At 33.8% G+C, this 21,019-nt stretch overlaps 5 protein-coding genes across 10 annotated transcripts; 3 read left to right on the top strand and 2 right to left on the bottom strand.

Moving 5' to 3' along the window:
- Nucleotides 1-475: 475 nt before the first annotated feature.
- LOC110815190 (abscisic acid 8'-hydroxylase 4-like) lies at nucleotides 476-3,280 on the top strand. The gene is made up of 9 exons (XM_022042854.2): nucleotides 476-816; nucleotides 894-1,215; nucleotides 1,298-1,447; nucleotides 1,518-1,766; nucleotides 1,850-1,939; nucleotides 2,020-2,098; nucleotides 2,175-2,281; nucleotides 2,430-2,548; nucleotides 2,789-3,280. The coding sequence occupies exons 1-9, from the start codon at nucleotides 584-586 to the stop codon at nucleotides 2,892-2,894; spliced, it is 1,455 nt and encodes a 484-aa protein (XP_021898546.1). The 5' UTR covers nucleotides 476-583; the 3' UTR covers nucleotides 2,895-3,280.
- A 700-nt stretch (nucleotides 3,281-3,980) lies between these two features.
- LOC110815191 (Thioredoxin superfamily protein) lies at nucleotides 3,981-6,655 on the bottom strand. Of its 5 annotated transcripts, none has more exons than XM_022042858.2 (4): nucleotides 6,503-6,655; nucleotides 5,121-5,490; nucleotides 4,835-4,888; nucleotides 3,981-4,327 (listed from the first exon to the last, which is right to left on the bottom strand). In XM_022042858.2, exons 2-4 carry the CDS (start codon nucleotides 5,466-5,468, stop codon nucleotides 4,199-4,201), a joined length of 531 nt encoding a protein of 176 aa, XP_021898550.1. In that variant the 5' UTR covers nucleotides 5,469-5,490; nucleotides 6,503-6,655; the 3' UTR covers nucleotides 3,981-4,198. The 5 variants fall into 5 exon arrangements, with proteins under 5 accessions (XP_021898550.1, XP_021898547.1, XP_021898549.1 ...); XM_022042855.2 differs by having other exon boundaries at nucleotides 5,121-5,767; nucleotides 6,503-6,645; XM_022042857.2 differs by having other exon boundaries at nucleotides 5,121-5,505; nucleotides 6,503-6,644.
- Nucleotides 6,656-7,543: 888 nt separating this feature from the next.
- On the top strand, nucleotides 7,544-8,989 carry SCP2 (sterol carrier protein 2). The gene is made up of 4 exons (XM_022042894.2): nucleotides 7,544-7,865; nucleotides 7,995-8,055; nucleotides 8,408-8,510; nucleotides 8,615-8,989. The coding sequence occupies exons 1-4, from the start codon at nucleotides 7,743-7,745 to the stop codon at nucleotides 8,694-8,696; spliced, it is 369 nt and encodes a 122-aa protein (XP_021898586.1). The 5' UTR covers nucleotides 7,544-7,742; the 3' UTR covers nucleotides 8,697-8,989.
- Nucleotides 8,990-10,287: 1,298 nt separating this feature from the next.
- AMY1 (alpha-amylase-like protein) lies at nucleotides 10,288-12,241 on the top strand. Its single transcript, XM_022042893.2, has 4 exons — nucleotides 10,288-10,616; nucleotides 10,722-10,854; nucleotides 10,967-11,769; nucleotides 11,870-12,241. The coding sequence occupies exons 1-4, from the start codon at nucleotides 10,542-10,544 to the stop codon at nucleotides 12,116-12,118; spliced, it is 1,260 nt and encodes a 419-aa protein (XP_021898585.1). The 5' UTR covers nucleotides 10,288-10,541; the 3' UTR covers nucleotides 12,119-12,241.
- Nucleotides 12,242-13,020: 779 nt separating this feature from the next.
- LOC110815225 (Protein kinase family protein) lies at nucleotides 13,021-19,471 on the bottom strand. Of its 2 annotated transcripts, XM_022042905.2 has the most exons (12): nucleotides 19,050-19,470; nucleotides 18,403-18,577; nucleotides 17,823-17,906; nucleotides 16,599-16,840; nucleotides 15,815-16,046; nucleotides 15,496-15,660; nucleotides 15,282-15,413; nucleotides 14,979-15,092; nucleotides 14,569-14,616; nucleotides 14,217-14,295; nucleotides 14,041-14,097; nucleotides 13,021-13,592 (listed from the first exon to the last, which is right to left on the bottom strand). In XM_022042905.2, exons 1-12 carry the CDS (start codon nucleotides 19,445-19,447, stop codon nucleotides 13,537-13,539), a joined length of 1,782 nt encoding a protein of 593 aa, XP_021898597.1. In that variant the 5' UTR covers nucleotides 19,448-19,470; the 3' UTR covers nucleotides 13,021-13,536. The 2 variants fall into 2 exon arrangements, with proteins under 2 accessions (XP_021898597.1, XP_021898596.2); XM_022042904.2 differs by lacking the exons at nucleotides 13,021-13,592; nucleotides 14,041-14,097; nucleotides 14,217-14,295; nucleotides 14,569-14,616 and having other exon boundaries at nucleotides 15,191-15,413; nucleotides 19,050-19,471.
- Between the last annotated feature and the right edge of the window lie 1,548 nt (nucleotides 19,472-21,019).

The raw sequence follows: 21,019 nt of genomic DNA, 5'->3' as shown, positions 1-21,019 counted from the left end.
AATATTAATTTGTTATTATAATAATTGTTAATGTGAAGAAGCAATGGGCCCGGGAAGCTTCTGGAGGCCCGTGAGTGTTTCTAATAAAATTACGGAAATGTCTTTATAAATTTAAAAAAATTTATCTGTAATAAAATATTTTAACATTTTATTTAAAAGTTTTTAAATTAAAATTTTATTAAGCATGTAAAACTGATTATTTTTAACATAAATGGCCAACAAGAGTTAATTCATATATATATATATATATTTGTTTTAATTACTTTTAATTCGTGTTAAAGAAATATTATTGTTGTAATAAAACATTTTCTGCAGTAAAAAAAAAATAAAAAATTCTAGCGAATATATATATATATGTATATAAAATACTAGGGAATAAACTAATTAAAAATACTCAAGATTTTTTTAAAATAAATATTAATGTTGTAGAAAATGGAATTTGGGTGAATCCTTGAAGGTAGTATCTGCAATATGTGTGTATCTATCGTCGTTGGGCATGTTCGTCTATATATAAGTCAACCCCTCTTCGCTCTTGTACCAAATCATTTTACTATAACGACTACTGAAACCTAAAGTCTGACACATGGAGGAAATCAAAGAGGGAGAGATGAACACAGCTCTGGTGTACCTTATCATCATCATCATCATCATCATCATCTTCTCCTCTCTACTGTTAATCAAAAAGCTTGTTAAAACACACAGAGGCCATGCAGTAGCCAAGCTTCCTCCAGGCTCAATGGGATGGCCTTATCTTGGAGAAACCCTTCAACTCTACTCTCAGCACCCAAATCTCTTCTTTACCACCAAACATAAAAGGTAAACACATATCTGTCATGTATGTACTAACGTTAATATGCGTGCATGAAATATGAAAGGCATGTGGGTTGGTGTAGGTATGGGGAGATTTTCAAGACAAACATTCTGGGTTACCCTTGTGTGATGCTGGGTAGTCCAGACGCAGCTCGATTTGTGTTGGTGACTCATGCTCACTTGTTCAAGCCAACGTACCCGAAGAGCAAAGAGCGGCTCATTGGTCCTTCAGCTTTGTTTTTTCACCAGGGACATTACCATATGCGCCTTAGAAAATTGATTCATTCATCTTTTTCCCTCCACCATATCAAAAACTTCGTTCCAACCATTGATGCTCTTGCAGTTTCGATTCTTCATTCATGGGATGCTGCTCCTATCATCAACACTTTCCATGAAATGAAAAAGGTCCCTCTACTTTTACTAATATAAGTAATATTTTATGTTTATATGTATGCAAGTATTGATGGGTGACTTGAATTTTGTTCAGTTCTCTTTTGAAGTAGGGATAGCAGCAATTTTTGGACATTTAGATATTGGTTACAGAGAAGAGCTGAAGAAAAATTATCGTATATTGGATAAAGGTTACAACTGCTTTCCTACAAATATTCCAGGAACTCCCTTCAAAAGGGCATTAATGGTAAGTCACAAGCAATCCCATTTGAAATTACTTTTGTCTATTCTTAATACTTAATCCTGTTTTACTACAGGCAAGGAAGAGATTAAACAAGATTCTGAGTGAGATTATCAAGGAGAGGAAGGAGAAGAGGTTGGTAGAAAAAGATGTTTTGCGGTGTCTTGTAAACTACAAAGATGAGAAAGGAGAGGTTTTAAGTGATGATCAGATTGCAGATAACATTATTGGAGTCCTTTTCGCAGCTAAGGACACTACAGCAAGTGTCATGACATGGATTGTCAAGTACCTCCATGATAACCCTCAACTTCTAGAAGCTGTTAAGGTAAGAAATTTTTCTCCTTCACTCAATTAATTCATGCGAGAGGATTGTGTTAATTCATTTTATGTTCAAATTATCTTTTGTAGGCCGAGCAGTTGGCGATTCGAAGATTCAATGACGAACATAATGAGCCCTTGAGTTGGTCACAAACTAGGAACATGCCAATCACTCACAAGGTAATTAAATCAAACATAACTTGGCAAAATCTTTACACCCTTACATCTTGATATAAATGGCTAACACTGGACTTATTCAGGTTGTATTGGAGACTTTGAGAATAGCTAGTATCATATCCTTCACTTTCAGAGAAGCAGTGACTGATGTAGAATACAAAGGTAAGAGAGGGAAATCAACAATAAAACTTCATTTTTTATCCCCAATTTGTAAATGTTAATAAAGATTGGGTTACAGGGTACTTAATTCCAAAAGGGTGGAAGGTGATGCCTATATTCAGAAACATTCATCATAATCCAGATTTTTTTCCAGACCCTGAAAAATTTGACCCCTGGAGATTTGAGGTATGAGTTAATCAATGCTCTTATTGGTTCTGTGGTTTACTTCTCTGATATTTTTCTTTAGAGTGATGATGCCCTGTAGATGTCTCTGTTTCAAACCCAGAATAAGCTCTTTTCTGGTATTAAATGTGGGATTTTATGGGTAATGTAGGTCGCACCAAAACCCTATACATTCATGCCATTTGGGAGTGGAGTTCATTCTTGTCCAGGAAATGAACTTGCCAAGCTGGAGATGCTTATAATAACCCATCACTTGGTTTCCAACTTCAGGTATCGCTAAAAAATACATGTAAGAAACATATGAAGATGAATCAAAATAGTAAAACAAGATTATTAAGCAGAGACTACTTACAAGAAACAGATATGCTTAATAATTTTTTCCTTTTTTCTTGAGAAATAAAGAGGGGGAAAATGAGAGAGTAAATAAGTGGTGGAGGTAGAGAAGAATTTGATGATGAGAGGTATAAAAACATGCAAGTGTTGACAAGAATGTTTTGTTTGTTATTGCAGGTGGAAACTTATAGGATCTGAAGGTGGGATTCAGTATGGCCCATTTCCAGTCCCTCTTCATGGTCTCCCAGCCAGATTTTGGAAAGAATCCACAACTCCAAGCTAAAAGGCAGTTTGGGTCGGCGTGATAGATGCCGAGCATCCCCTTAACAAGTTTAATCTGCCATTGATCACTTACCATTATTGTTTTTATTAGCTTTATCACTGTCAATTTCTTAAGTGTAGCCCATCCCCTTCAAAAAGTTGTGGGGGATGATCAGATGCTGCATTTTCCACCCTTTCTAATTTTTCTCCTTCAACCCTTCCCTATCTCACCTTTGCAACCAGAGGTTCTTGTACTATTTAAATATCATATGATTGAATATATATATATATATATATATATATATATATGGGAGCAACCCATAAGATAAACCAACATGTCTTCTTTTATGTGTTGTTGCAAAACATCAAGGGCAAGCAAAATGAAATTGAGTAACATCTCCTTATGAATGTGAGTTATCAACTGTGAATCTTTTGTTTATGCATGCTAGTCTTTTTGAGCTGAAAGAGTAAAACATGCCATGCCAGGATTGTCCCGATTCAAAAGGCTGGATAACTTCAATCTTTGCTGTCTTTCTCACTGACCCTACAAAGGTGTGGTTATTAGAGATAGGTGGCCCTGAAAGCCACCACATCAGACATTTTCAGAGGCTAGATGCACCTGTTTTTGTCTGTACAGTCTTCGGCTGCATATTGCAGCCAGAATTTTTCAAGCTTTTTGCTCGCTAAACACGCGCATACACGACCACCAATTTTCCCTGTTTTCTCCTAAAATAATCAAATTATGTGAATTAGACACTTTAAATAACAAAAGAGTTTTAATGAGTACCATAGAAGCAACTTGCCAATCCCAGAATCCAGTATTATCAGCATACCTACAATTGTTGAACAGGCCTTGATGGTTCATCCAGGCAAAACCATAAGAAAATATTGACACTAATCAGGACTTAATCATTCTCATCCAGGTCGTGAAGAAGGTTGTACGCATGAATTTCTTGTTGGATTATACTGCCAATGTGGTTGACCTCTCAGATGTACTGTCTCATAGATAAGCCATTCTTCCAATCATCTAAGCTACAGCAGCTTTAGGTGAATCTTATTGTTAACCTACAATTGACCAAATGCATATATGAAAATTATACAAAAAAAAGAAAAAAAGAAAAAAATTGCATTTATCATAGAGCAAATAGGACAGTAATAGAGAATCCTCTATGTCCACTTACAGACAATATATCTCTTTCAAGTACACCATATATATCATATAAGGAAATGTATATACTATAGGGCCTGATCATAATGGCATCTCATCCGGGTGCCATTTTTTTTTTAACTTTAATACATAAAAAGCTGATTAAAAACATGACCAAGTTAGCTTAAAGCATCTGGAGATATGGAGGATGCATATTTAAGAATTGCTGCCACAATCTTCTCTTTGTCTCTGGTTGGGAATGCTTCCAACAGAACTCCATTTTTGTAGAAGTGGAAGAGGGGCACCGCCTGCATTAATTGACCGTCAATATTATTATTTTTTCATCTGATAGAGCAGAATTCTAGAAATTTTTTATTTTTGAAAAAGAAATGCTGATTTGTTGGTCAGCTGCATCTGCCAAAATCCTCCCAATTCAAAACAAGAAGTGGCATATCGTAACCACATGTGGACCCAAAAGAAGACAAATCATCTTTATTCTATTCATTGTTTCCTCTTCACAGGTTTAATTGAAAGAAACCTTTATGACCAGCTGGAATCTAGCACATTTTGTGAGGAATGAAGATTATCTTCTAAAATGAAAACAAAAGTAAGGAAGGTAAGCTATCTGGAAAGCTCATATTACTATAAAAATTCCAAGTGAATGAACATATTTGTACCATTTTATAAAACCAACCCAAACAAGTTATCCGTCAATTTGCATTTTTTAACATTCATTTTTCTATTGAGTTTTTAAGATTCATTTGGCATTCATTCAATTAAATGGAACATAAGCTATTAATACTATAGGAAATTACCTTAATTCGAAGTCGTTCAGCAACCTCAGACTGTTCATCATACTCATCAATTACCTGCAATAGAGACAAGATCAATAAGAATATCATGTAGTGAGGACATGCTCAGGAATTAGACTGGTAGGAATTTCTTCAAAGGAATCTACCACAGCAAACCATAAATCACTACCTTTATATCTAACCATTACTGTCCTCCACCAACTTTTTATGCTTTAGAACCTTTTTCATCTTTTTACGTTGATTGCTATGCAGTATGGAAGAGTTCAGTTTATAGATTATTAGCACTCACATTATGTTTTAGGAAGATTACGTCAGCTTCTTGATCACCAGATCCCTTGCACAATTTTGAAAATCCCTGCTCAATGTATTTACAACTTCCACAAGAGGTGCGATAAAAGTCCACTACAACCAAAGAATCAGTTACTTTGGCCTTTTCGAGAATTCTAAGGAATTCTTCATCTGTCTTAAATTCTTTAACGCAATCTACAGGACATAGATCATCATCTTCATCAGCTAATTCCTCTTGCTCTTGGTATTCCTCAGCTACTCCTTTGATTTTTGCATGTCGAAATAAATGGCTAAATTTTAAAATTCCAAAACCCGCAGTTTGACTGATAGATGGAATTTTGGCCCTCATAGAACAACAATTGACCTGATCTCTGCTGGGATGCCAGCTGGGAACCATATAAGTTTCCCTAAAATTAAGTTGTCCACAAATTTTCCTCTCAAAATTGAAAGAGGCCTTACTATAAAGAATATTCTCCTTAGGCATGATAATGTACAGCAAAATCACCAGAGAAATCTATATACCATGAAAATGAAAGGATTTATAAAATAAAATTCGGGTTTCCCACTTCCTTTCTTATTGTTTCATTCTATCATCGGATTGTGATAGACAACACTTTTGTGATAAACATACTCATTATATATCACTCGCTGTTAAAATGAAAAACAATATAATTAGAATCTTCCCCTAACAGAATATAAAAAAATCTATATCTTCTCCCAATGAGAAAACAGTATAACAGCTGTATGTAAGCACTAAAAGATTAATCTACTATACAGCATCAAAAAAGTAGAAATTACAGACTAAAAGTTAGAAGCCATAGATATATTATAGTGCTTTCCGTCGGTTAACTGACCCAAAAGTAAATTCTGCATTTTTTAGGAGCATCTTTCAGAAATAGACAACAGTACCCAACTTTCATTACTATCACCAGAGTAACACCACAAATTAGCAAGAATGAACACTCTATCATCTTAGCCCAGTAAAACAGAAGAAACAGGAGATGTTTTACTTCGAACATGTCTACTCCATGGTAAAACAGATAAGTACCACCAGAAAAGCCACACTAGCAGATATGGGCAGAGAACGTGCATATAGAAGAAAAAAGGAAAACCGAGGAAGACTATAAACTAAACTTAAGTAGCCAATTGCACTTTAAAAAATTCTAACAAGGTAGGCTTATAAGTCACTATTCCACACTCTTGAAAACAATAACCTTGCCAGCCAGTTGACAATCAATCAACCCAACAAAGTTACAGAAACATACAAAAGAGTTTTAAATTACAATCTAACCGATCACAAAAACCCAGAACGAAAATGGATTGAATAGAGGCAGAGAATGATAAATTTCTTCTCAGCCAACCAAGTAATTAATAAGCTGTTACCTTTAGAACTGAGACAAAGGTTTCTGGCAGAAAAAGCTTCGAGCAAGAAACGGACACGCCATATCCATATCCGCTCTGCTGTCCATTCCCTATCCGGAGGAACATGCCTATAGTTCTTCCCTTTTTTTTTTGCCCCCTGCAATGGGCCAAGTTTGTTGTTGGATCGGGCTCAGTTTGTCCGTAAAAGTGCTTAATGTTTTTTTTTTAACAAAAAAAACACCCAGTAAACACTATTCAAAAATAAATCCAGTTTACAAAGCGAAAAAGAATGAACAAAAATTCTCTTCAATGCATGTCTTGTGCAATTAGATATACTTAAACTTTGTATTATACAGTTTCTAATCTATGGATTAGGGTCATATACTCTTATGATTTCAATTAATCAAGTAAGCATTCCACAATAATGAATTTTGTAAAATTAAATTAGCTACAAGAACATTTTAGAATAATTAATAATTAGTTTTGTAAATTAAATTGGTTATCTAATTATCAAAATATACTTTTTATTATTTTTATAAAATAATTGATAAGATAAGAGTATATAATAATGTGTAAGATCTAATTTTCTTTGTTTAATTTAATAAATTAAAATTACTTTTGTACCATATATTGTAACAAATAAGTTATTTATATTTTTTAATTTAAGATAAATTATCAAATTATTTCTAAAATTTGGTAGTTGTTACAATTTAGTTTATAATATATATTTTTTCAAAAAAATTATGGTTTTTAAAATTTTTTATTTATTTTAAATACTTAATTTTTTTAATAACAAATATAAAATAATTAAATTATATTTGGATATTTTAATGATAATATTAAATATATTGTTTATCATTATAATTTTTTAATAATTTTTAAATATAATGCAAGTATTTTAATTTTTTTTTCCTTAAAAAATAAAAGAAATTAAAATTTTGGAATAAATAAAAAAATATTACTGGTAAAGTATTAAAAATTAAATTACAATAAATGCTAAATTTTAGAAAATAATGTAATAATTTTTCTATTAATTTAACAGCAAATTCTAACACTTGTCCTGGCGGGGGTTATTGAGATGCGTGCTCACACTCTCACTTTATCTGATCTCTGACTATCGGGAGAATTAATTTCGTCACCTCCCCGCCCGCCCCATCCTCTTTCTCTCGCTCTCACGTCATCAATCAAGGCTCTGGATGCAGTATAACAATCCTAATCCACACAACTCCGATTGTTCTCCGACCCAATTTCCAACAACCAAATGGCTACTCAGCTCAAGTCCGATGCGTTGTTGGAGCAGATGAAGCAGCATCTCACCACTGATGCTGGCAAACAACTCACCAAGAAGATCGGCCTCGTCTACCAGATCAATATCGCCCCTAAGGTCTTCTCTTCTCTTCTCCTCTCCGCTAATATCTTCCTATATATATACACACGCGCGCGCACCTTTGCATTTGAATATATGTTGTTTTGGTTTCATAATCTGATAGTACAACGTCTGGATTTAATGCAGAAAATTGGATTCGATGAGGTTGTATATATTGTCGATCTCAAGAAGGGAGAGGTCACTAAAGGTTAGGGCTCTCTTTTTTTTTTTTTAAAAAAAAAGTTTTTCCTTGAAATTCGGATTGCAATTTTATTGATCTCTACATATCAAGATTGCAATTTCATCTGTACTCTTGCGCCTCTGCCTTGATCATGCTGTTTGTTTCCTTATGGTAACTCATATAGTCTTAATTTTCCTCTAATTACACAATTTTTGTTTGATTCAATCCATAGATATGCACAAACTGTTAAGACCAGATACTTTGCTTGTGTGGTTTTGTGCTTGTTGCTTGTACAATTACACGGAGTAAAAAAAGGGCACAAAAAGAACTTGTTCAGTTGATTTAGACGTTTATATCCCTATTTTGTTTTGAAATTTAGGGCCGTATGAAGGAGGGAAGCCCGATGCCACGTTTTCCTTCAAGGATGATGATTTTCTCAAGGTTGCCACTGGGAAGATGAATCCCCAAATTGCTTTCATGAGGTGCAAACATTTATTTATTTTCCTTTCTTACCCCAGTATTGCTTTGGGATTTGTTAACTTTGTTTGACACTAATGTGATCTTATGGGGTATGGGGTGAATGTAGGGGCGCAATGAAGATCAAGGGAAGCCTGAGCGCAGCCCAGAAATTCACACCTGACATTTTCCCAAAGCCTTCAAAGATGTAAGAGGATGTGCCACTGGTTTCTCTACATTTGGGTTCTTGTCATAGAAATGGTAATGTTAGGTGAATCCTTTGCTCTGTACCATAGAAATAGAAATGGAGCTTGTCCATGGTAATTTCTTCTTGATAGACAAAATTTATTATCATCATCATCATCAGATAAGTAGGTGATACCCACATTTGAGGCTTTTATTGCATAAAGTGGGTAAATGTTGCAGTTTCCTCTTTGTTCATTAATTTCGACAAATAATTTGTTGAATCATGAATGATATAATATTGACATGGAGTTACAGATGAGTTGCTTACCGGTTAATGTTTTGTGGGGTTTCATTATTATGAGAAATTCTCCATGGGATTAAGCACCTATTTTGCACTTTTTTGGTAATTACCATATGCTTTCTTCAAATAATATGTTGGTGCAGTATGTGCTAGTGTCATGTACTTTCATCTTGCCTGGTTTGCATCTTAGCACTTCTCTTGAGGTCTTGGGTTGCTAAAGCTCGAAGCCATCCATCTGTCTTCTCAGTTGTAGTTTCAGATTCAGTAGTAATCTAAGACTGTGAGGTTCTCAAACACTATCACGAGCTATCCTCTCTTTACCGCTGATTTTGTTAAGAAAGGTTTTGAAATCTGTTTTCTGGTGATTCTAAATTAACAATAAGCAGAGATCAAATGCTGGTTTTGTATCAACTCAGCCTAGTATTTTCCTTGGTTTGAAACTTGTGCTATCCCAGAATATACTGTGAAATCTGGGAGTAGATGTTGATTGTTTAGGCTACTGGTAAAGACTGTTAGATTAGATGAGCTGCTGCGCTTTGAGGATGTAGGAACCCCTCTTCTGCATTGTTACGTATGAGATAAACAAGTTGTCAATTGCTGGAGTGTTACTCAGAATGTTATTTAGGAACGTATACTCAAAATTTTAACTGTGGTTGGATAAATATTCAAGTGGTACGATATGAAAATTCAACTTCAAATAAATAAATCTATTGCAAGAAGAACTAAAACAATGCATTAAGTGGAATTCAAAACATATTGTTGAACTTTCACACAATTATCATGGTAGGAATAATAATATGAATATTAATAAACAGCAGCGTTACCGTGCTGTCAATGAATTTTATACCAAATAGAGTTCAAACCACTTTGTTAAGATGATTTAGGACAGGAAGAAATTTAGTTGATAATTTTTTCTTTTTCAAAAAAGTTATTGTAAGGGAAATAGAGATGACGTATAAAACATACTAAACATACATATATACATATGTAAGTATAGGTTTTATTATCCTTACAATTAGCCTTTCTACAATAATGCAAACTTATCTCAACACCTAATTCTTGTTTCCCTAAATTTCCTTTAAAAAAAAATAAAGGAAAATTCTTGTTTCCCCAAATAAAGGGACATGAAACGCACCGCATAAGGGCTCTCCAGGTCTTGAAAGTATTCTTATCGGGTGATGGTGTTTGTATAAACAGTAACAAAGCTCTAACGAAGAAAATATTAAAATAATAGAATAAAAAAAATTAAAGAATTTTCTAATCCGTAATAAATATTAAAATCTATACATATAACTTTATGCACTACCTGATAATATGTACAATGTGTACAAATGTAAACATTTTCCAATCAAAGTCAACAATTAGTATATTTTCCGGGATAACACAATTTTTTTTTTTTTTTTTTTTTTCCATTCATCCATGAATATAATTCCTTGAGGTATTTTACTTCATCGTCCTCTAATATTTTTTTTCTATAAATGGTTTTTTTTTTTGTCTGCCCTTCATCTTCCTCCTCACAAACAAGTATCAAAGCATTTCAAGTTGCCGAGGCCTGTAAAACCCAACAACAATGACTCCTCTCCTCTCTCTCTCTCTCTTCCTTGTCGCTTTCCCTGCTTTCACTTCTCCTACCTTGTTATTTCAGGTATACCCTTCTCTGACATTAACCAAAATTATACATATATATATATATATATCATAGATGCTTGGACTGCATAGTTTTACCAATGAAAGAATTTATATGTTGTAGGGATTCAATTGGGAATCATGGAAAAAACCAGGAGGATGGTACAACTCACTCAAGAACTCTATCCCTGATATTGCTAATGCTGGAATCACTCATGTCTGGCTTCCTCCTCCATCTCACTCTGTTTCACCCCAAGGTCTTTTCTTACTTTCTTACTCAGTAATTATGTCTGATATTTCTCATCGCAAACATGAATATCTTACGTTACATTACAGTAAAGGATGAATATAAGATTACTGTTGTTTCAGGGTACATGCCTGGAAGATTATACGATTTGAGTGCATCAAAATATGGATCTCCGGAAGAGTTGAGGTCTCTGATACAATCTTTCCATGAGAAAGGAATAAAGTGCTTAGCCGACATCGTAATCAACCATAGAACAGCAGAAAAGCGAGATGGTAGAGGAATATACAGCATTTTTGAAGGTGGAACGTCCGATGATCGTCTGGACTGGGGACCATCTTTCATTTGCCGGAACGATGAATATTCCGATGGTACGGGTAATCCCGACACCGGAGAAGATTTCCCGCCAGCTCCCGACATTGATCATCTAAATCTCAGAGTACAAAACGAGTTATCAGACTGGATGAACTGGTTGAAAACTGAATTGGGATATGATGGATGGAGATTTGATTTCGTAAAAGGTTATACTCCGAGTATTACCAAACTTTACATGGAGAGAACTTCACCGGGCTTCGCAGTGGGAGAGAAATGGGATTCTCTCTCGTACGGAGAGGATGGAAAACCCAACGTCAATCAGGATAGTCATCGGGGAAGATTAAAAGATTGGGTTGAGGTTGCGGGTGGAGTGGTAACGGCATTTGATTTTACAACAAAAGGGATTCTGCAAGAAGCTGTGAAAGATGAGCTATGGCGATTGAAGGATTCAAATGGAAACCCACCAGGACTGATTGGTATCTTACCAGAAAGAGCAGTGACTTTCATCGACAATCATGATACAGGATCAACTCAGAACCATTGGCCATTCCCATCTGATAAAATCATGCAAGGATACGCTTATATCCTAACCCATCCGGGCATCCCATCCATTGTAAAATTAATCTCGTTTCCATTTTCATTTCTTGGATTTGATGTTCTGTTTGGCTTTTTCTTTTGGGAATAAACTGCTAATTAGGGTTTTATCTATACAGTTCTACGATCACTTCATTGATTGGAATCTGAAGGATGAGATAACAAAATTGGCAGATATCAGGAATCGGAACGTGATCGGCGCCGGAAGCAGAGTAAATATTTTAGCTTCAGAGAGTGGGTTGTACGTAGCAGCCATTGATGACAAGATCATTATGAAGATTGGACCAAAAATGGACCTGGGAAACCTCATTCCTTCAGATTTCCTCCTTGCTACCTCCGGACAAGACTATGCCGTTTGGGAGAAATGAAAACAAACAATCAGATCTTCTGCATGTACTACATGAATAAGTAATTACATTAATTATATATTTTAATTAAGAAGAAAATATAATCAATGAAGATATAGTTTATAAAATGGTTATTAAGGATGAGACTTACGATTTTCTTGTTGTGGTGGGTGGGAGATTTGGATGCATTTGTTAAGATTGTAAGGTGGTAAAGCTCGACTGTTTTTTTTTTTTTAAAATTGACCCATTGACTTATTGACTTGGGAATGTCGTTGCCCTTTCCTTCTCCTTTTTGTTCTTTACAATGACAAAGCTTGACTCTAAATATATACACACACACATGCAGATATATATATATATATATATATATAAACCTGTATATAAAGATATAACTATTGGTGTTGATGTTACCATATCAAATTACATCATAAAAAAATGTTAATTAGGAATTAAGTTCATTACCTATATTTAAATTAATTATTTCTAGAACTAATTTAATATATGCATATAATGTGTTCCAAAATTAATTTAATACATACATGTAAACTAATTTTTTTTTAAAAAAGTAATTTAAGACATTCATATATGGGTACGAAATTAAGTTAAGAGTCAACATGAGTTATAAAACCGTTAATGTTGTTGAAATTTTTTCACAAATGCAATAAATATCTAAAATTTAGTCAAACAACTGATAAGTTTTTGTAAAAGCAGTTTCAAATAAGGTGATTATTCATATATATATATATATATTATAAAGAGTTCAGATATATCCTAAAAAAACGCCATAATATTTATAATATCCATATCAGTAAACAACTAAAAAACCACTAAATCAATAAAATGATTGAAAATTTATTTTTAAATATTAAAAAAAAAAGATAATTATAAAACATGACTAAAAACTATATGGTTGGCAAAAAGTCTAACAATTAAAATCTGATTAAGTCGCTTTTGCAACTTCCCCTCGATGAGATACAGAGATCATTAAATTTGTAACGAATTCCAACGAAATGCAAATTGAGTATGAAGTACAGGTATACACGTTAATTGATGAAAAATTCCACTAGCATGTTTCTATGCTGAAATTGGATATACACAAGAAAATTTTGGTAATGTAACTCTCCTTTTTGCTGCTTCAACAGGACCTTTATGAATGAAAATTACCTACCAGGAAAATGGTATGTAGAATTAATTGAACATCTTAACTTTTGGCTTTCCAGTAGCTCTTATGCGTTAATTTTCTTGGGGGAAAACAAACCAATAACAGCCAAGAGTATCTCAACCCTTTGAATTGATCGTCGTCTTATTTGTGTCTTTATGCAGCAATCTTGTCTCCATGTTAGTCTTATCTGACGGCTTCTTCGTCAGGATATATGGACATATGTGCAGATAAAATACCAAACACTTCCTCTCTCAATATGTAGCAAACAAATTGAAACTCAACTTTGTCGGGTTTGTTCATCCTCCAAAGTAGTTTCTTGCAGATCCATCCGACCTGAATCAGAAAAAAGAAGCATATTACTTTAAGCAGTTTCGTATCACTTACTAGATAAGACCAGAGAGTAAATCTAATCTCCAGCTTATTGAAAAAGGAAAAAGAAATTTTGGCTAAATCAAACTCTCTCTTCACCAGTAATTGGAATAATAAACTGGTTCATGCAATCAAAGGAAGAATTTCTAGAATTAAATACACTTAAGAGGAGCCTTTCAACAAAATTAAACAACCCTTGACCATTAAATAATTTTGACTCATTCAAAATGGTAATTTTACATGTATGAATCAGTCCTAAAACAAAATGGTTGTTTATCTTTTTTTGCCTAATTTCTCTGCTTGAGCTAAAAGGTTTTGTAAGTCAGTATGGTAAACAAAAGGGAAAGAAGCAAGACTCATAAAAATCTGTAACACCACCAAATGGCACTTGAGGCAACAATGTTAAACATACCTAACAAGGTAATCAAGGATGGAGGTCTTGATGACTCATTTGATCTTGTGTCTGTACCTGCAATCATTCACACAGTAAGAAGATAACAGACAGTAACTACTTGTCTATGATGCTAATATAAGAATATGTTAAGTGAGATTATGGTCGGAAATCTATCAACTAGAAAGGCAGAATACCTGAATTTTCAAGGGACTTCAGGATGTCTGATTTCTTAAAAGTATATCCGATGAAATTGGTGTCTTTTGAAGTCAACATCTGCGTCAAAACAGCAAAATATATGGAAAACAAAATTTAATAAAAGAAGACTCAATAGGGTCGCTACAAATAGATAAAATCTAAACAAGAAAGCAGATATTAATTGAAGAACATTATAGCAACAAAAAAAAAAGTTTCAACATCTTGGGAAAAGAAAGACTTCTTTTGGCAGAAATCATTCCCGGAAGCAAACATATTCCTGACAAGATTGAAGAAACCATAGACATACAAAGTACGCACACAAATGCAACCTTCTATACAGGCATATATTACCTTTCTCCACGGTCCTACTTGCTGTGAAGTAGATGGCGGGCCTTCTACCTACAAACATGTAAAGGCTTTGTGAGAGACAGTAATAAAAAGGAAAGATACCCAACAAGCATTTAAGAAGATTAAGAAAAACTAGAATGCATTTTAATAGAGTATTCAAACAATCTGCTTTGCACTTTAGCTCTTTAAACAATATGAAAGTATCTATAAATGAGAATAATTTGTTGTCTGATAAACAGAGAAACCTTAACTCAGGGAAGTAAGTTTCAATAGAATCGAGCACCCAGACAAGAGCCCTAAAGCTTAAGCAAGGATTTGTGAAATTGAAAGAGCTTCAAACACGCAGAAGTTTCATGTATTAATATCTTAAAAATTTCATCTCTAAAGCCTATAGTTCTGATCTGCTTACTTACATCAGGAAACTTCTCAAAATTCTGAGTATCCAACTCTCCATTTACTGTAGGTTTATATGCAGCTTCCATTTCATACAGTTTCTCCCAGTGAATGCATCTTAACCATGGATGATCCTGAAAAACAGTTTAACAAATTTTAAAAAGATATTAAACTCCCAACTTAGAAATAGAAAAAAAAAAAAACATTGCTGAGGAATAATAAAATTTCTTACATTGCCTAAGTTTAAACCCAAATAATTTTGTAATTAAAGATGAACAAAGCGGAGCTAAGCATATCTTAATTCTTTCTTGAGAAGCTGTCACCTTTAGCTCTTCTACTCCTCTGGTCCCCAGCCTTTTCTCGACATTGCAGAGCAAGTGACAAATCAAGTCCCTAGCCTCAGGTGATATTTTTGGTTCGTCGGGAAATTTAAGGCATGTTCTCCAATTGATTATCTGATATAGGAAAGGAATATTAAAAATTAGGAAACATCAAGGTTTCCAGTGAAATAATCAAGAAGCAAACAAGGGTAACCACCTTACGGCATGTGACTCGTGGATCATCAGAACAAAAAGGAGGATAGCCTATGAGCATCTCGTACATGATTGCCCCCAAAGACCACCAATCACACTCCATTCCATAACCCTTCTTCAGCAAGACTTCAGGGGCCATATAATCAAGAGTCCCAACAGTTGAATAAGCCTGAAGAAATAGATGAGCTAGTGACTAAGAAGAGCATAGATGACTATTCACGACGTGCAAATAATGGAAACCCTAGAATTTGATACGAGCTTCTCCACAAAGAGTAACCAGAAACTTGATTTGATATGAACATAGGGTCCTGAAGATAGAATACCAGTGCACGGCGATTGCGCTTCCACTGCTGTAATTCCTCTTTGGGCATCATCCAAGGTGATCTAAGTGAACCTGGCTGTCCTTCAGTTTCATTTGTAGAATCCTGGGAGGTAATATCCTCGTCCTCCAATAAAATTGTTGAATATTTATCCTCCAGGGGCTTACACAGGCCAAAATCTGAAAGTTTCAAGTGGCCATTTCTATTTAATATCAGGTTATCTGGTTTAATATCCCTACACAAGGAAAAGAACCTCAGGTTAGAAGTATGGAGAAATAAAATATGCTATTCTATCTTCAACAGTTGGATTGATAGCCATAGATTAAGAGCTTTTATCACTCAATCATTGCTCATTAGGATCCCATGTTCACAAATAGAATATCCTATTTTGGCCCGAACTAACAGATTTACGCAGGTGCACAAAAACAATATACTATTTAAGCATTTTTATCACTTAGAAGAAGCCATGCCTAGCCATTCCTTATAATACATTTCCTTCTTTTGCACTAGATCGGACAAAACCATATTACGGTTTTAGTGGTTGACAGAAAGAAAGCATATTACTCCTTTTCATTCTCGATAGTATGACACCAAATTGGTTGCCCAAATTACCTTGGCTTGAGCACAACAGAGAATCCCAAAATTCAAACATTCAACAGGTACACTAAGCACCTTAGATACCCGAAACTTCCCTCTCAAGCTGAAAGGCTATGTCTCTTCCCTTAACTGATGCCCCTTCTCCTCTATAAACAGTACATATGATATTAGTTTTAGATAACTGTCATACCTATGGATATAGTTGTGTTGATGAATTGACTGAATAGCGAGAATGCTCTCAGCTATGTAAAAACGCGCAACATCTTCAGAAAGAACATCTTCTCGCATCAGTAATGTCATAATATCACCACCAGGTAAATACTCCATGATGAGGTACAAGAAGTCAGAGTCTTGAAAAGAATAGAAAAGTTTCACAATGTAACGACTATCCACCTCCGCAAGTAAGTTCCTCTCAGAGCGGACATGCTCAACCTTAAATGAAGAAACAATGAGAATATCATTATCAATTATTTTATGTCACAATCCACAAAATATGTGCAAAAAGCAGATTTTTGGAGTAAGATAGATTTTTATTCAAATACGAATAAGGTTGAATACAATTTTGCCGTCAACACTACAGTTATTCCAAGTAGGACATAATCAAGGCTTTCATATGCAGAATTTTAAGCATTTGTCAACTTCTGATTTATCCATCCATGTTCCTACAGTAACCAAGTTCTCAGTCCAATCTCTTCTTAACATTCTCTTCTGCAAAGTTGATTATTTGATGCTAAATAAACTTTTACTTTCTTACTGATAAAAAAGCACAGGTTCTTTAGGAAAAAGGCTCTCCAGTACTAGACTAACGAGGCACATCCTTTGGAAGATAAAAACCTCTTTAACAATCTTAAAATTAATTAGTACATTAAATATAATAAATTTAGACTACTGATTTGTCCAAGTGGGTCAGGAGATATTCAATCCACTTCTACAACAGTTGTTATAATGTCTCTTGACTACCATCAACTATCAGCAAATAAAGCCGTTATGTATGTGGAAAGGCCCAATCTCATAAAATCCCAAATTTTCTGGTGAAGCTATCAATAGCATTTTTGAGGTCACTTCCACAGTACAGTACAGCCTATTCTCAGGTTTTCCCTTATACTTGCTATGTATGTGTTTATTCTCCAAAACAGTTTTATGGTTACTTTCTGAAATTAAAGTGTATTAGAACTAGATTTTGGCCATGGGAGGAAAACACGTGATACTCTTGTGATTCTTCTATGATGAATTCTGATTCATGCCCGTCCAGTAGGTTGCATTGATTGAATCACATAAATCTATTTTGTTGATTTAGTTTTATATATTGGTTTGCTTGTTTGTTTTTCAATATCACATAACAGTAGAATTGATGTATAGAATAATGGAGATACAGTTTGAAAGTAGATAGCTCATCTGCTAATGACTGATTCACCTGTCCACGACTAAGCATTTCTGACTTCTTCAATTTCTTCATAGCAAAAATCTCTCCTGTACTTTTGGCACGACATAGTCTCACCTATTTTCAGAAAGGAGCATAGTGATGAGCACCAAATCACCAACAAACATAAATATTTTTCAGGCACAGGTACAAAAATGGGGAAACGAACATAAATCTTCTCCAGGCACAGGTACAATAATGGAAATATAAACCATCAGAAGCATAAAAGACTTCCACTATCATATTAAGTTCATGTCATTGTAACTAACGGACAAGCTCAACTAGGACAGATGAATCCAATCAACTAATGAACAAAAATTTCAATAAGATGCCAAGGGTACCAGAAGTTGATATGCTGGACATCATCTACGGAAAGAGAAATGTCAACAGAAAATTGACAGAAATCCATGCGTACCACAACATTTTTCTTACATATTTCATCAATAAAATCTAGAATCTTGCTTTTTTTTTTTTTATCTGCGAGAATCAATCTTGCTAAACATGCAACAATTATATCAAGAGTAATGGTACTGAATTAAGGTGTGAAAATGCAATATAAGTTTTTTTTATATACCTCGCCAAATGCACCTTTTCCAATCACAGTCAATTGCTCGAAGTCATCAATCCCAACTTTACGTCTTTGCAGTCTCATATACTCTGTCTCTCTACGTTCTAAATTCCTCATCATCTCTTCTTGTTCCTCATTCGATACCTGAGCTTCTTGCGCTTTCCTCTGAAGTGTACGCCGTCTGAAATATAAGAAGGAACCATGTCCGATAAGGTTGTAAACAGGGGAAAAGGACGCAATTAAGTTCACCTCTCTGTTCTCGTTTCTAATTAGTGTTAACACACAGGTCAAAGACCAATATCGAAGAAAAATGGAGCAAACAAAAGGCAAACAAAATAAAAGTCAATAATAATACTCAATACATCTATCCAAATCAATATATATTAGTATAATATATAAAAGAAACCCAATCGGAAAACTAGAAAACTGAAATAGACAAATCTTAAACACGGAGAAATATAAACAATAGCATGACTGAAGTTGACCTTAAATTGAACTCATAAGATACTGATTATACATACTCAAGAAAAAAAAAAAAAGTGAGTGTACAGTTAACACGACGCCAAGTTTTCAAAGGAACGCCAGAATTCAACAGAAATGAGTTCGAGTGGGAGCGGAAATCAAAGAGCATAAAGAGTTACGCAAAATTGCACCTCTCCATTCGATCTTGCAATCCTTGTAAATGGTTTTTGTAGTGATTCTCAATGAACTGCTTGGCGGCGGCAGCTTTCTGTCTGGTGACCGGCGAAGAAACAGAGACATCAGGATCCAAATCGAGACCCCGACCTGGCTTCATGTTCAAAGCCCCTAACCTCACCGTACCATCAGCACCGTCCATTTTGTACCCTCCGAGAAAAAGAACGAGATTAATTCTGAAGCTAGAGAACAGTAAGGAACAGTCGATCAAGTAAACATATGTATAGAAGGATGAAATGGAAGCTTTGGCGTCACGGTTTCCGAGATAGAGATCTGGGAGCTGCCAGTATGTTTGGGAAAATGACAGAGAAAATGAACGTAGGCGTTTTTTAGAGAAAAATGAACTGGCAACCATGTAGCGGTGACTCACTGGGTAATATATCCATATATATATATATATATATGTATGCAGGACTTGCAAGGAGGTCTTTTGAATGAGGTAGTTATATTTATCTTTTTTTAAAAAAAAAAAAAAAGAAAAAAGAAAAACATATTACTGGGAATTGAGTGTTATCGACGGTATCGTTTGAATATATTTATTTTTAATTATTTTATAAATACTTTAAAATTTAAGCCCTGAATATATATATATATATTATTTTTCTGAGGTGTATATTAAACAGTAATTAATTACATTTACCCCCTTAAATTTGTTATTTTTAATTTTTTTTAAAAATGAAAAATAGGAAGTCATTTCCGTCGGCGGAGATCTATAGAGGTAAGAAAGTAGGTGGCTTCTGTGAATAAATATCTAATGAGCTGTCATTGATATTAATAACATAATTATTATATTAATTTAATAATGTTTATGAAATATCCAAATTACCCTCCAACTTCTTCTTAACAAGAATTTTGTTTTTGTAGACCCCTTTTGGTTACAAAAAGCAAAATGTTGTTAGGGAAATCAGAATTGATTTAGCAAGAGAAAGTACAATTTGTGAAGCCAAATTTAGTCTTATAACTAAAGAGTAAAAAGATCAAATTAAATGAAATGATTATAATAATGTTTTGTGAGCTAATGCAAGATAAAATAAAATAATTAATAATTTGCATATTTTTGTTTTTTAATAGCTACCAAAGAAAATTCTATCAACATGTGACATAGAGATGATGCAAGATATTATAAGAAAATATCTTTTTGTGGGAAATATTATATTTTTTTTTGTGTGTAATATTTCCACAAATTGATAAGTTAAATGGAAGTGTAAAACATTTATTACATTTAAAAATAAGAATCACATGTGTCAGATGTAATACAAGTTAAAAATATTGACCAATCAAATGAAGACGTCTTAAAATGAAATGAATGATACATGTAACTAACTCAGTACCTAATAATATCAAAGATAACTAACTTTATTGAAAATAATTAAACGTACCCTAAATACTAAGATTAAAGCTTATATTGTGTTACAATTTTTATGTTATATCATAATTATAGCAACACCATAATACATATTAACATAATATATTACAAGGCATACTACATTTAAGTAGCCAAGATAAGAGTTTGGGAGGATTTTAAATAATCTCTATTTTTTTATGATCAATTCAAAAACTCTCATTTGCTCTTTAAACTTATTAAGTCATTTATTTTATTGACTTCAGTATTAAATAATGCTTCTAAAACAAAATTCGAAATTCGTAATTTGTTTATTTTCTATGTCAAAGTGCATAATCTACATTATCATTTTATCTATTAACTACCGCTTCTATTTGCTAACCTCCATCATCTATCAATTCTTACTTTCGTTTATCAACTTTTACCTAGTTATACCTTATGTCATATTTATTTTATCATATAATTTGTATGTTTTTAACTTTAGAGAATGAGAAAAGAAGGAGCCGTAATTCAAGGAATGTCTAATATTTTCATGTATTCAAAATTTTAGGTTGATTTCTAACACTATTGTTTAAGATCATATGA

The sequence above is a fragment of the Carica papaya genome, chromosome 1 (genome assembly GCF_054855325.1).
Source record: "Carica papaya isolate Zhongbai chromosome 1, ASM5485532v1, whole genome shotgun sequence".
Classification (NCBI taxonomy): Eukaryota; Viridiplantae; Streptophyta; class Magnoliopsida; order Brassicales; family Caricaceae; genus Carica; species Carica papaya.
Note: the sequence above shows the minus strand (reverse complement) of the source record. Positions and strands in the feature narration are given on the sequence as shown.